Below are 16,032 nucleotides of genomic sequence, written 5' to 3'. Positions count from 1 at the left end.
TCTCTGGCCATCCTGTGAGCACCCAATTCAAAATATGGCTCAGCGTTTTGTCGACAGCTGTTTCAGCAGCCACGTCACCTGCATTAAGGGGAGACTCTGGCAAATCCTGGATAGCCAGGATTCGAGCAGCTGGAGCGGGATCTGGCTCTAATTGTGGCAGGGGCAGCCTGCTAAGGCCGTCCACAATGGCCCATTTCTCTGCGCGGTTTGTGAATTACCCTGAAATTATAAGCTGACAGAAAGATGGACCACCTCAGCATCCTTGGAGAGATGGTCTGAGGTATTTGTCCATCATGAACAGACCCAGAAGTGGCTTGTGGTCTGTAAAGACCGTGAATGGCCAACCATACAAATAGTCATGAAATTTCTTAATGCCAGCCACAATGGCCAATGCCTCCTTTATCTATTTGGGGGTAGTTGCGTTCTGCCAAGGACAGAGTCCTTGAATAATAGGCTATGGGAACTTGTCTCCCATCAGCCATTAAATGGCTCAACACAGCCCCTGACGCATCACAAGCAATGCTGATAGACAGCTGTTTGTTAAAATGTGTCAATACCGAGTTTGAGGACAGCAGTGATTTGACTGCTGAGAAGCTTCTCTCGTGGACGCTCGTCCACTGCCACTGTGCCTTTTTATCCAAGAGCCGATGTAATGGCTCTGCCACTGTGGCCTTGTGTGGAAGAAAGGCATGATAAAAATTGAGTAGGCCTAGGCAAACCTGTAGCTCCCCCTTTGACTTGGGACTGGGGCCTGCTGAATTGCTTTGAGCTTGGATTCAGCAGGGTGAGTGCCTGCGGCATCAATGCGGAACCCGAGAAATTTGGTTGAAGCTACCCCTATTTTGCATTTCTCCCTCTTTAGTTTCAGCCCCACTTCGGGAAATGCTGAAGGATGGCTTTGAGCCTTTTTGCCAATATTTCTACTGACTCCCCAGCTATGAGAATGTCATCGAAATATGGACACACTCCTGGGATACTTTTGAGTGTGTGCTCCATCACGCTCTGGAAAATCCCTGGGGTGACACTGACCCCAAATTGTAGGTGCCTTACTCTGAAAGCTCCCCTGTGGGTAACTATGGTCTGAACTTCCATCATGGTATCATCCACAGGCAGTTGTTGGTAGGCTTGAGCCAAATCTAATTTGGTGAATATGCGAGCTCCCTGTAGTGACGCCAAAATATGGCTAACTATAGGCACCGGATATGTTGTTGAAGTGCTCTATTAATAGTGTACTTATAATCCGCACAAATGCACACCTCCCCATTGGCCTTAAGTGGCGTAAACTATAGGGGTTTCCCACCGGCTGCTGTCTACTGTCTTCAACACGCCTTGTTGCAACAGCTTGTCCAGCTCTGCATTGATTCTAGATTTAAGGACAAAAGGCACTCTACAAGGCTTGATCCTTATTGGAGTTATGATAGGATCAAGGTGGAGAGCAATTGGAGGTCCCTTATACTTTCCCAAGTCAGAGCTGAAAACATCAGCAAACTCCTGGCAAACGGTCTCCAGGTCCGTTACTTGTGTTTGGTTTATGCCAGTCACATGGATGCCCAATGCATCAAACCAATCTAGCCTGATGAGGCTTGTGTGGTTGCCTTCAACAACCATGACATCCAGGGGACCCTCAAACTCTTTGAACTGCACTTTGAGTGTGGCTTCTCCTTTAACTGCTATGCGGGAGTTTTGGAAATCAGTTAACATGAGATTTGACGGCTTGAGTTTGACTCATTTGCTGCTGTGACTGCAAATGTGGTTAAAAGTTCCTTGGGAAATTATAGACAAGAGTGACCCCTTGTCTAGTTCCATGTTGCATGGGACTCCATGAAGCTTGACTTTAAGTCTCGGCTTCTCCTTCATGGGGCGATGGGCACCTGTTCTAAACATGTTCCTTCTGCTAGCACAAAAACCAACTCTGTGATGCCCCAGGGCCCTGGTACCTTTCCTGGGAAATTCTTTTTGTGGAATGTCCCTCTGGCGACCTTTACAGATGGCGGCTATGTGGCCTTGCTTGCCAAATACTCAGCATGTTGCTGTGTGGAACCTGCACTCCGAGCGTCTACGTTGGCCTCCACAGCCCATACATCGAGTGAAGGGAACTTGTTTGTCAAGTGGCCGTTGAACTCTTGCAGGTGGCTTCTACAGCCAATCGATTTCATGGTCCATGTCATGGACCTTGCCTCTTTCCACATCCTCATGGTGGATGGTTGCTGAGCTGGGAGTGTTCTTGGAGGGCTGTAAATCTTTTACGGCTCCCCCAGTGGCTTCTTTGGGAGGTTTCCTTTAGGGCATCTTGGAATGGCAAGGTCTCTTTCATGAACAACTTCTGCTGAAGATCCCTGTTCCTCAACCTGCAAACTAAACGGTCTCTCAGTCTCTCTTCGAGGTCTTGGAAATTACAGAGCCGGGACGCCTGTCGTAGGGCAGCTATGAACTCGGCGGCAGACCCACCTGGTTGTTGCTCCCTTTGTTCGAAGGCATGTCTCCAGGCAATGACAGAGAGCTTTGGTTCGAAATGTTCCTTGAGCATTTTCTTGAGTTCGGCATAGGCGACTGTTTCAAGCAAAGCTGGAGCAACTAAATTTTTGGCTATATCGAATGTCGCCTGGCCGCGCACACACAGCAGTGTTGCGGCCTTTAAGCCATCTTTGCTAACTTGGTTAGCTGTCAGGTAGTTTTCAACTCATGAAATGTAAGAGTTCCACCTTTCGGGATGCAACACGTCGAACTCGGACAATTTTCCGAGCTTGGCCATGGTGAGTTGTCTCTAACCTCGCAATGCCTTGTGCTGCTAAGGCTTCTGTTGGTGATCCTGGGGACGGGTTCCTCAGGTGTTGGTCTCCAGCGTTGCTTGCTGGCAGGCAGAGGGGGGGGACGTACTTCCTACCAGTGCGCTGAGGCTGGTCTTCCCCTAGTGACTTCTGGCTCTTTATTTCTTCACAGCACATTCCATCCTCATCACCACTGTTATGTTTCCAGTTCAGTGAGGCATTGACGAGGCAAATGGTGCAAACAACAACTCTTTATTCAGCTAACAACAGAAGCAGCCCAAACTTCTGCTTAACCACTATTTATATAGCTCACCACTAGGCGGCAGCCAATAGAATTAAAGCAGTATTTCCTACTTAAAAACAAGATAATTAACATGTAGACAGTCAGTCAGGAGCTTAAACAAGTACAGCTGTTTAACTGTTTCCAATAGTTTCCAAACAATTAACCTCAATACATAACATGGAGTGTTAGCTATTCCTAGTGTCGTCTGCAAATTTGATGAGATCCCCATCTATCCCCTTATCCAAATCATTGATGAAGATATTGAAGAGCACTGGGCCCAGAACAGAGCCTTGGAGCATTCCACTACACACTTCCCTCCATATAGATGCAGTTCCATTGAAGACCACACGTTGAGTACGGCTGGTCAGCCACCTATGAATTCATCTGGTGGTGATGCTGTTAACTCACATTTTTCTATCTTATAAAGTAGTAGGTTGTGGTCTACTTTATTAAATACCTTACTGAAGTCCAAGTAAATTATATCCACAGCATTCCTCTGGTCCACTAATTTTGTCAATAAGATTTGTCTGGCATGATCTGTTTTTGACAAACCCATGTTGGCTTTTGGTTATGATTTTATTTGCCTCTAAGACAATGGTTCTCAACCTTTTTAATGCCGCGACCCCCCAACCGGTCGTAAGTCAAGGACTACTCAACCGGTCGTAAGTCGAGGACTACTCAACTGGTGCAGCACCATTTGCAGAATGGGACTTTTGGCGGGCTCATCAGGGCAGATACAGCCTGGACAATTCCTATTGGCTTTTGAAAGCCAATAGAATTAGACTCTATTCAAGAGAGTCTATTCTATTGGCTTTCAAAAGCCAATAGAATAAAAGGGAGTAGCACAGCTAAGGAAAAGGGGGGAAAATGGCGGACTGCGTTGTTTGGCGACCCCCGTGAAATAGTCATTCGACCCCAAATGGGGTCCCAACCCACAGGTTGAGAACCACTGCCCTAGGAGTTCACTGATTCGTTGTTTGATTATCTTTTCCAGAATCTTCCCAAGTATTGAGGTCAGGCTTATAGGTCTGTAGTTTCCTGGATCCATTTTTTTTCCTTTTTTTTTTTTTTGAAGATGGGAACTACATCAACTCTTTTCCAGTCCTCTGGTAGTTCCCCAATTCTCCAGGATCTTTGAAAGATATAGTTCAGTGGTTCTGAGATCACATCTGCCAGTTTTGTCAGAACCTTGGGGTGTAATCCTTCTGGTCCTGGTTATTTGAACTCATCTAGGGTGAACAGGTGCTCACTTACCATTTTCTTGCCTATTTTAACTTGTGTTTCTAATCTGTTTTTATGGTACTGTCAAACAATAGTATGGAACAGACCTATCCTTATTCATCTGACAAAGCAGCGAAGAGACCTAGGTACAAAATTGTTAACACAGATGCTTTTTGCAGCAGGCTCTCACTATAGGCCACAATAAGGAGTTTTAGCTAACAAAGATTATCTAATCATTTTGAGATAACAAGTAGCAGAAAATATATAGAGCCTTTTTCCATAGCCAGGACCATGCCACAATATACAGCAGACATTATGGCACCGAATAATCAGACATAGTTGTTACTCAGTTTGGCAATCAGGGAGCCAGGAATACAGAAACTGCTCTTTAAATACTGTTAAATAGAGAAGTGGAAAAATGAAGTACTAACTATGAGAGTAGAAATTAAGAGATAGATCCATTTTAGTGAACCCATATGAAGAGATATGTTTTATGTAAATTTTAGATTGCATTGCCTTCAGTTTTGAGATTTTCAAAAACACATGGAAATAGTTAGTGATATATTTATTAAGGTTATATAATTACCCATGTATCATCCAGTATATGAAATAGTTCAAGGATAGAAAGCAAGAACAAATTGTGCAAATTGAATTTCTGTTTCTGTACATACACCTACTCATACACTACACACATCCAGATAGAAAGACAAATGCTTCCATTCATTATTCACACAAGACACAAAGGAGCTCTGGAATATTATATTCATCAGAGATAAAGATAACCCTGAATTTAAGATTATTTCCATCCCCAAAAGGAGAGTAGATTGCACAGGATTGGTGTACATATTTATAAATTCTTTCTAATGTATGCAATGCCAAGCTTTACTACTTAACAGAACAGAACTCAACAGAACAGAACAGAATAACTAAGCTGGAAGGGACCAAAGAGGTATTCTAGTTCAACCGCCTGCTCAAGCAGGAGACCCTATACCATTCCAGACAAGTGGCTGTCCAGTCTCTTTATCAATCTAAGATTGCTAGTGTTAAGTCCTTCGCGAAATGGCAATGACATGAGAAGCAGTTGTAGTTTTCAGGAACTCTTTATTTCTGTTCAGCCTACTGGTTACAAGATGCCGACCATGCCCAAATCTCCTTGCTCCTTTTATAGGCGATTCCCGGGCCAAACTGCAACATTTGGCGTGCTCGCACCCGCGCATGCGTGCGAGTGCTGGTGACAGCCAGTCTGGTCCCGGGCAGCTTGCACCTGCCCGGGACCGTTGCAATGCCCCGAGCCTGCTCTCACAGGCTCAGGACATAACACCCCTTCCCCCCGGCTAAGACTATGATCATACAATAATAATATACAACCCAATATGAGTGTGATACCCATACTAGCTTTGTACCAGTTATCCCTTTGCTTCTATTGTTCCCCAGTGTTTTATTTCCTATGTGTACAGGAATACTCTCTGTTAACTCTGTTTTGCCAGTAGGGTTACAAAATCTTCTAAATACTTAGGAGATCTTCTAGCTCTCTGTGACCTCCTGACTTCTGGGTACCTTCCAAGTACCCCTTGACTGAGGGGTGATGTATGCTTGTCCCCCTTGCTAGGCCCTGGTGATTCCCAAGGACTGTGCGCCAATGCCTGGCCTGCTTGCTTGCCCACCGGGCTCGTCAGGCCAGGGCTTCTTCCTCTGTTTGACCTGGTTGTCCTGCCTGGCTGCAGTGACTGTCACTGTTGGGCAATTCTGTAGAACCTCCTAGGTCTGGCCTAGACCTGTCAAAAGGTTGTCTTTAAACGTGTTCCCATTCTGTACCTGGGCTTGCTGGGGTTTCAGTGCTGTCCCAAAACTCAGTTGTCCCCTGAGTGATGCCAGAGGTGTTGTAGTCAGGATTCAGTTCCTCGACCACCTCCCTGTGTGCTTTCCCCCTTCTAGGGACAGGGGTAGTATTGGGCCAACTAGACGGAATGTGTGCCAGCTCTCTTGCACGGTGTGAGTTGTTTGGACGCTCCCGGATATCCTCCCTGACTGGAGTACTGAGTGATGTGGGTGAGTAGTGATTTTCCCCCCGGGGTGACTCCCTGGCTGGAGTAGGCACTGTGCCTGAGTTCTAGTTGGGCTCCATGAATTCCTATTTGGAGCACTCGCAGAATCTCGGAATGAGCTGTCTGTAGCTCCTTCGTTAATGATAGGCGGCAGCCCGCACTCTTCCCCTTGCCCAAAGGGGTCCCCCTTCCCCCCTGGAAAAGATCCAGGAGTCTCAGTGGGAAGGTCCCATCTAGTGCGGAGCTGGTCGATGTGTCGTCACAGGACACGACCGTCATCCAGGGAAACCTCATAGGACAAAGGACCTGTGACCCTGGACACAGTGGCAGGGATCCATGAATGGCCAGGCCTGTAGTTACGAGTCCAAACCGGGGCACCCACAAGCAGTTGTCTAGGTGCCCTGGGGTGTGTGATTGTGGAAGGTAGTCTGTCCGGGTGCAACCGGTCAAGCTTGGTAGTCAGTTTGCGCCCCCAACGAAGTTCAGCTGGGCTCCTCCCGGTAGAAGTGGAAGGTGTAGTACGATAAGAAAGGAGGAAGTCAGCCAACCTTTGATGCCAGTCTCCATAGGTAAGTTTCTTCAAAGCGTCCTTGGTGATGCGAACCATGCGTTCAGCCATACCGTTGGTGGACGGGTGGAAAGGCGCAGAGGTGGCGTGACGAATCATGTTGGCCTGTAAGAAAGCTTGGAATTCGGAAGAAGTGAATTGAGGGCCATTGTCAGATACGAGGACATCAGGAAGCCCGTGTGCAGCAAAAATCCCTCTCAGTACTTGAATAGTCTTTGCAGTGGTGGTGGAAGAGACAGGTACAACCTCAAGCCATTTTGAATGGCTATCAACTAGGACCAAGAAGAATTGACCCTGAAAAGGCCCAGCGTAGTCAATGTGCACCCTAGACCATGGAGACTGTGTTTCCTCCCATCTATGTACAGGAGCTTGGGGCATTTCAGGGCGTGAGCGCTGACAAAGGTGGCATGCATGCACCTTAGCCTCAATGTCTCTGTCTAACCCAGGCCACCACAAATGGCTGCGCGCAAGCGCCTTCATACGTACAATGCCAGGATGACCCTCGTGGAGGGAACCTAAGACCCTAGTCCTCATTGAGGCAGGAATGACAACTCTGCTCCCCCAAAGCAGACAACCCTGGAAGGTGGATAACTCGTTCCTTTTGGACCAGAAACTCTGAAACTCAGTGCCTGGACAGCTCTCTGGCCATCCAGATAAAACCCAAGAAAGGACATGCGAAAGTGTGAGATCTGTGGCTGATTCAGCAGCCACATCCCTGGCATCTAAAGGGGACTCGGGCAAGGCCTGAATGGAGAGGATATTGATTGTTGATGCAGGGTCATCTTCTATTACTGGCAGGGGTAATCTACTGAGGCCGTCAGCATGGCCCATTTCTTTCCCAGGTTTGTGAAATAAGGAAAAATCATAGGCAGACAGAAAGATAGACCATCTCAGCATTCTGAGGGAGATGATTTGGGGAGTTTGTTTATGTGTGGTAAACAGCCCCAACAAAGGCTTATGGTCAGTGAAGACCGTGAAATGCCTGCCATATAGGAAATCATGGAACTTTTTGATTCCAGCAACAACAGCTAAAGCCTCCCTATCAATTTGAGCATAATTTTGCTCCGTAGAAGACAAGGTTCTGGAATAATATGCAACAGGAACCTGAGTTCCATCTGTTCTGAGGTGGCTTAGTACAGCTCCCACCCCATAAGGAGAAGCATCACAAGCGATGCACACAGGAAGGGATTCATTGAAATGTGCAAACACACTGTTAGAAGTGAGTAAGGCCTTAACCTCATTGAAACTTGCTTCGTGTTTTTGTGACCACTGCCACACTGCCTGTTTATCCAGGAGCCTATGAAGAGGCTCGGCTACACTCGCCTTGTTTGGAAGGAAGGAGTTGTAAAAGTTCAGAAGGCCCAGAAAGGCCTGTAGTTCGGCCTTGGACTTTGGCCTAGGAACATGCATAATGGCTTTCAATTTGGATTCAGCAGGGTGAATCCCGGTAGCATCAATTTTGAATCCCAGAAAATCTGTAGAAGGCACCCCAATTTTACATTTGTCCTTCTTAAGTTTGAGGCCCGTTTTCCTGAACCTCAGCAGGACAGCCCTTAATCTCTCAGCTAAGTTGTGTGTAGAGTCTCCAGCAATTAAGACATCGTCAAAATAGGGGCAAACCCCTGGTATACCCCGTAGTGTGTTTTCCATTATGCTTTGGAAAATTCCAGGAGCCACATTTACTCCAAATTGTAACCTCTTTACCTTGAATGCTCCCCTGTGGGTCACAATGGTTTGTGCTACAGCAGCAGCATCATCAACAGGCAGCTGTTGATACGCCTGAGCTAGGTCAAGCTTTGCAAAGACACGCCTCCCCTTGAGGGAGGCCAGAATATGACTGACCACGGGAACAGGATAGGCATGTTGCTGCAATGCCTTATTCAGAGTGCATTTGTAATCTGCACAGATGCGAATGTCCCCATTTCCCTTAAGAGGCGTGACAATGGGGGTCTCCTACGGACTGGAGTCGACAGGTTCTAAAACTCCTTGCTGAATCAATTTGTCCAATTCAGTGTCAATTTTACCTTTCAAAGCAAAAGGGACCCTTCTTGCTTTAATTCTAATAGGGTTGACAGAGGGGTCTAACTTCAGTGACCCAGGGGGTCCTTTGTACGTGCCCAGCTGTGGGCTGAAAACATCTGCAAATTCTTTGCAGACTTCTTGTAGATCTATTGTTTGCAAGCTATTGAGCCCTGTAACGTGTATTCCCAAGGCCTCAAACCAATCGAGTCCTATGAGACTCGTTCGTTCACCCCCTACTACTATTACTTCTAGTGGACCTCCAAAATCCTTATACTGTACGTTAAGGGTGGCCTCCCCCTTAACACACACTCTGGAGTTTTGAAAGTCTGTTAACACAATGTCGGAAGGCCTCAGCTTGGCCTGAAATCCGCTGCCAGAACAAATCTTCCTAAACGTGTGCATGGAAATGATTGAAAGTGTAGACCCCGTATCCAGTTCCATAGCCAATGGAACCCCTTGTAGCTTCACTTTAAGTGACAGCTTTTTCTTGATGGGCTTGTGTGTGCCTGTCCTATAAATGCTTCTTCGCGAAGCGCAGAAACCCACCCTGTTTTGGTTGGGGACCCTGGTACCTTTCAGGCGCAATTCTTCCCGAGGTTGTACCTTCTGATGGCCCAGACACACAGCTGCAATGTGTCCCTGTTTTCCGCATGCCCTGCAGATAGCGGAGTGGAATCTACAGTCGGTCCTCTTGTGGCGACCTCTACAACCGAGGCACTTGGGGAGAGCTGAAGAGCTTTCCTTCTGTTTTCCTTCCTTCATGGGGTAGAGACGGTCTACTTCATCGTCAGGATCCTCCTCTGGGTTCCTTTGGACTCCTTCCTGGTGCACAGACACAGCTTCTGGAGTGCTTCTGATCGGCCTCATGTTCTTGATGGCGCCGCCCGCTGCCTCTTCTGCGGTAACCTCTCTCAAGGCATCTTGGAATGATAAGTCTTCTTTAGCGAAAAGTCTCTGCTGCAATTCTCTATGCCTCAGTCCGCATACAAATCTGTCTCTCAGCCGTTCTTCTAGATCCTTGAACTCGCAGTTTTTAGCGGCTTTTCTTAGCGCAGCAATGTATTCTTTGGCTGATTCTCCGGGTCGCTGATCCCTCTGTTCGAAGGTGTGGCGCCACGCGATGATGGACAACTTTGGCTGGAAGTGTTCCTTTAGTAGTTTTTTGAGATCTGTGTAGTTAACAGATTCTAGAGGTGCAGGTGCTGCTATGTTTTCAGCGATTTCGAATGCATCTTGACCGCAAACGCACAGCAGGGTGGCAGCTTTTAAACTATCTTCTCTTACTTGGTTGACTTTAAGATAGTTTTCCACCCTGGCTACATAGGACTTCCATCTTTCCGGACGCGAGACGTCGAATTCTGAAAGTCTTCCAACTTTTGACATTTTTGTAGAAAAGGAAGGGTCTATCAGCCAGCCTACCCCCAATGCTCGCTGGATTGGCGGGCAGCTGCCGAGTCAACGCCGTTCCTACTGCTCAGGACTCTAGGGTAAGCTTACACCTGTCTTCAGTCGATGTAAGGCAATCCCACCTTCGTCGCCAGTGTTAAGTCCTTCGCGAAATGGCAATGACACGAGAAGCAGTTGTAGTTTTCAGGAACTCTTTATTTCTGTTCAGCATATTGGTTACAAGACGCCGACAACGCCCAAATCTCCTTGCTCCTTTTATAGGCGATTCCCGGGCCAAACTGCAACATTTGGCGCGCTCGCACCCGCGCATGCGCGCGAGTGCTGGCGACAGCCAGTCTGGTCCCGGGCAGCTTGCCCCTTCTAAATCCAGTCCTGGAGATTTCTTCTTCGCCAATAAATATGTGCATGTGATATAATTGCATCTGCATATATATTTCCATGTCTATATTTGAAGCTACACTTCAAAAAAAGGCACACAGGAGAATAAATGTATATCAGTTGAATTTAAAATTTGTTAACTTCAAATTAATCTTTCTCCCTCTGAATAACTAGTCTCTGCACATTTTTCTTCCTTCCAACAGAAACAATAAAAAGTAACAAATTGGATGAAGATGGTATAAAAGGAAGAATAGCTGCACTGGGAAGGGAAGGAAGGGAGGGAGGGAGAGGGAGAGGGGAAGGGGAAGGGGAAGGGGAAGGGACCCATGCTTCTGAGGAGAAAAAAAGAGACTATTTTCCTGGCAAACAGCCCTCCCATCTCCAGGCTTAATCTTCAAAAGCATCCTTGTTTTGCAGGAAGGAGGTCTGTAATCATTTCCACTAAGCCCATTCAAACTGAATGGGATGAATTCACAAATGTAAAATGATTAAGAGGCAACTATTTGAGGAAAGCATTTTATATTTCCATTAGGATAAATAGATATTTATTCATTGCTGAGCTGTTCAATATGCAGCTTGAAAACAGGGTTATTAAGCTGAGTCTCCAGTGTATCAGATATAGGGGAACAAATACTTCTAAGCTGCACCTGTGCATTGTGTACTGACAATGTTTGTAATTTAGTTGTAACTGAATGCAGTAAGTTTAAGCAAGCAGAAGAGGTTAACAGCCAGCACACCATTTACAGTAGCACATGATGCCATGATGTTCTTGCATGCTAATAAATAATGACATGTTATTTATTGAGAAGTTATTTATCATGGTGTTTATTATCATTTCCATATTCTTCTTCATGCATCTTGATGCTCTTCTTCTTCACCATTCAGTTCAATCCTCCTCAACCATTTATCCATGCTTATTTTTCCTCCTCCATTATGCTTCCATAGGCTGATAAATACTGGTAGTGATTTCCAATAGCTACATTGGACAACAAATTTTTTAAAAAATTTTGTTTCCTGAAAAATATTTGGTGACTATGATAGACCCCTTCAAACGGAACACAAATATAATTTCAGAATGACTGTATCAGGTAGGAATCTTAAGAAATATGAAATTAATTTTTAATGACTATAATGTATTTAATAGCATAATGTTTCCAACATGCTGCATGGGTTCAACAGAGATAAAAGTGGTTCTAATGCATCTCACTGCAGTGTCCAACAATGGTCAGCTAGCACTGATGGATTCCAATTGCCATAAATTCCATTTTTCTATTGTGGCAAAGTCTTTCACCATGTTTGTTATTGACTGCACCGAGATTTTCAAGAAAAATGTCCAAATGTGAATGCAGAAAATAAATCTTCAGTGACATGCTGCACTTCATGGCCTTGTATGCTGTAAGAAGTTTGTCAACCAGTTGTGGTTGTTGTAATTTTGTGGTTTGTAGTTGCCAAGAAAATTCTCAATAATGTCCTTTGAATGTTTTCCTGATGATTTTCTCTGACCCCCCATTAATAGATCTTCAAACCACTTGTCATTGATGATATATCTTATCCAAGGACCAACATAAATGTCTTCCTTAATCTGGGCATCAGTTATTTTTGGAAAGATTAGTCTTAAATAATGAAAATTTTCACCTTCTTCATCACTTTCACAAATTTTTTTATTAATCTGATTATTATTTGAAACAGATGCAAAAATATCTTTATCGGGTCAACAAATCTTTCATGTTCTACATTTTTCTGTCCTGGAGTGGCCATTTCTCTTTTGGGATGGCCATTTCTTTTCAATGTAACAACAGTACTTGGTATATCCAAGCTGCATTCAAAGCAGCAGGGCCACTACTTATAGATCTCCACAGATATTCCAGTTATATTTTTGTACTGAATGTGATTCAACAGCAGTTCCATGTTTTTGTATGTTTCTTTCATGTGTGCAGCATAGCCAATAGGTATTAAGAGTGTACATTGCCATTGTGTAAAAACAGAAAATTTCTATAAAATGGTATATGATAGGTTAAATACCTGGTTATTTTCATGATTAGCAGCCAAAAATCTATAAGATACATTCAAAAGTGTTCAGGAAGCAAAATCTGCAATGTCACATTGCTGCTATAATTATATTTGGGCTACTTACTTCAAACAACTTATCTATTTGCATTTATACGTGTATCTGATTTGAAGGATGCACTCTAATTGCCAGTAGAAACATGCAAGGCTGAGAAATTCCAAAATGAAGCCATGCAGGGCACGGCTTATGAGCAGTGTTCTCCAGTCTTGGCAACTTTACAATAGACTTCAATTCCCAGAATTCTGGCTGGGGAATTCTGGGCATTGAAGGTCATACATCAATTCCCAAGATTCAGAAAAACCTATTTAGAGGCTGGTTGAGAGAAACTCTAGCTCCAATGCAAAGCATTGGAATGTAATAGAACAGAACTCATATACATTAAATCCCTTTCATGTTGTGCAATGGGAAACAACTCTTTTTCTGGCCTCTTAATGCTTCAGCCATCTTCAATAATTAGAATTACTGTAGTGTTCCATCATTGGATACTCCAGTTGAACTTTGGGATAATTCTGCCCAATTCTTAAGGATTAAATGGAAACATACAAACACAGTCTTCAGAGAATCATATATCATAAAGATTATGATGCAGTTATATTTCATGAGCTAATAGCACTGTTCTTATTGATTACATTGATTTAATACATTTATTGCACTTAAGCATAGCAACCATGTCTTCTGCATTCATTTACAACTTGATTACATTGGCATATTTGGAATGTACCTTTTTATATCATCACATCTGTTTAATCATGCTAATGGTCCATCTGCTTTTCTTGTGTGATGATGATGCTGTGAAGACAAAAGTAAATTTTTAATGATGAGCAACCCATTTATTTCCTCCCTCAAGTGCTTGCTCTGCAGTTCATACTTTTTAAGTCTTGTGAGGAAATTTCTTATGTATTATATTCTTTATTTTCAGAGAAGGATATATTCAATTTTTCAGGAGTCCAGGTTTCACTTTTGAAGTCTCTTAGAAAAATCTGTGCTTGTCTTCAGATACTGTTTCAAAGTTGGCTACAGACAGTTTTCGAATACTTGCTATTACAAATGTGCAGCATTAAAGAACTCGTTTTGTTGTTACTGAAGAACCTGTATTTGTTGGTACTCTGAATTTCTTAGAGAAATGAGCTATTCTCTATGTGCATCAGCAAGGATTTTGCACGAGAACATCTCCTTCTATAGAGAATTGCGCTTAAATGATTCCTTCTCTGAGGATAACCCCTCTTTGAAAAGCCTGCAAGAATGGATTGTCTACCCTCCATATTTCAATCTGAAGATGTTTTTGATCCCACCAATAATTTGTCTTCTGGCAGCCATCCTGGTCATTCCTTTCATCTTATTTGTGATTTTTTCTCATGTCAACATACGTCAGGAAACAAGGTACCTTTTGTTGGGCAATGTTTTGCTTAGTGATTTGATGTATCTGCTGCTCTACACTGTGTCTGCGGTTTTCAGTATGTCCACCTTCAACCTCTCAAAAAGTGGTTGTATCATGCTGTTGTTTTTGCTAGCAATGACTTACTGTGGAGGCTTATTAACATCTGCGGCAATGGTGCTGGACACTTATTTGGCCATATTGTGGCCTTTGCATTATATTTCCATTCTGCCTTATTCCAGAGCAAAGAAACTGATTCTGTTCCTATGGATCTGCTCTGGGATTTTCCCTGGGATTGTTTTCTTAATACTACACATCACTCAAGACTCCGGGGAATGTCCAGTAGAAAACTGTTCTGTTCCAATTATACTGGCAATGACTTTACAAGGAAACAATGCCATGAAATTCTGCTACATACTCTCAGTGTCTTCCCTTTTTATCTGTCTGACCCTCATTCTTTGTGGTTACATGGTCTTGTATTTTAAAACAAAGCAATCAGGAATATGGAGAAGCATTTTCTCTCGAGCCAGTGTGACATTCCTAATGCATCATATTATCCTATTCTTTCATTTCTCTCCTCTTGTGGCTGTTGTAGTTGAGTCACTCCTTTATGTCAATGCTGTAATTGGGCCACAGACAGGAATTTGGGTGTCTATGATCGTTTGTAATGTCCTGATTACTTTGCCCAAGGCTTTGTTACCTTATCTGTGTGGGCTTCGATACAGAGAGATATCATCATCCCTCAAGTTCTGCATCAAATGGAAACGTTCTACAGTGGTAGCTCCTACTACATTTACCTGAGAAGAAACAAGGGCCTTAGAGTAACTGTGACCTAAAGCTGTGCTATGTATCTCATAAACTGAAATTATTCATCATTTTATTGATCTGTTGATTACATTATTTGTATTTTTTCCTAATGTGTTCTTAATATCAACATGATGCTATCGTACTAGATGATATTTAGGCTAATAATTTTATTGCTATGAGTGAAATGTTCTGATGCATGGGTTTACTCTTCAGATATGGATCTAAATCTGCTAATATGTACCAACCATATTCTCAGAGTGAACATCGGTACATTTGACTTTACAAATTCCAGAGTATGAATCTTTTCACTAAAAAAGGACTTAGTACTAATGTTTTGTACTATCCAAGTTTTGTTTTGTATAATACAGAGCCAGAATCTATCCTACATTTTTCTTGCCTTTCCCATTTTTTTCTTTCCTGGGAAAGAAATTTTTGATGGCAAAAATCCACATTCCATGGCAATGTATTTGAGTTTATTTATTGTTGAAGTGGTAGAGGCTGGAAACAGTTGATCCTTTTGTTTTATGCTATTATTTTTTCTATTTTTCTGATTGGAAAAAAAACTGCTTAGTAAAAGCATTTCCTTTATAACCTGTTTTCCTGGGATTTAATGGAAGTGTAGGAAGGTAGATCATTGGAGAAATGAAAAATAGGAATTCACATCTGCTCCTTCTAACTAAGTGTGTTCAAGAACACCATGGTTGGCCAATAAAGAATTCTGTGAAGTTCTCTTCTTTTATAGAAAATCTTGAAACAATTCAATAAGAATAGAACAAATGCAGGATAATTTTTCTGTATGAGATGAATTTTCTATATTTTATAAAATGAAAAGCAAGATTTGTCTGTATAGACTTTATTTGGGAATCCATGTTATGGAATTCCACAATGTATTGTTCTTTCCAGTTTCTCTGTCACATTCCACTTTAAGGAGCAGAGAATTTATTAGTCCAGTCTGGCAGGCTAACCCAGCCAACAGCAAGGTCTGAATTGATGTTGTTCCCCTTTTCCCAGATCCTGGCTCCTCTCAATAATGTGGATTATGCCTGCAGGTGTTTGATAGTTGAATAGGGGAAAAGATATCTTTGCTCCA

The 16,032-nt window shown here is 43.4% G+C and overlaps 1 protein-coding gene across 1 annotated transcript; it reads left to right on the top strand.

Annotated features, from left to right (window-relative positions):
- The first annotated feature begins 13,883 nt into the window (after positions 1-13,883).
- GPR148 (G protein-coupled receptor 148) lies at positions 13,884-14,936 on the top strand. Its single transcript, XM_039357075.1, has one exon. It carries the CDS (start codon positions 13,884-13,886, stop codon positions 14,934-14,936), a length of 1,053 nt encoding a protein of 350 aa, XP_039213009.1.
- The last annotated feature ends 1,096 nt before the right edge of the window (positions 14,937-16,032 follow it).

Source organism: Crotalus tigris, unplaced genomic scaffold, assembly GCF_016545835.1.
Source record: "Crotalus tigris isolate CLP2741 ecotype Arizona unplaced genomic scaffold, ASM1654583v1 scf7180000018862.1388955, whole genome shotgun sequence".
Lineage (NCBI taxonomy): Eukaryota > Metazoa > Chordata > Lepidosauria > Squamata > Viperidae > Crotalus > Crotalus tigris.
Note: the sequence above shows the minus strand (reverse complement) of the source record. Positions and strands in the feature narration are given on the sequence as shown.

What these genes read in the sequence shown, in the direction of transcription:
- GPR148 (XM_039357075.1), top strand. Translation starts at nt 13,884, where the DNA reads ATGAGCTATTCTCTATGTGCATCAGCAAGGATTTTGCACGAGAACATC.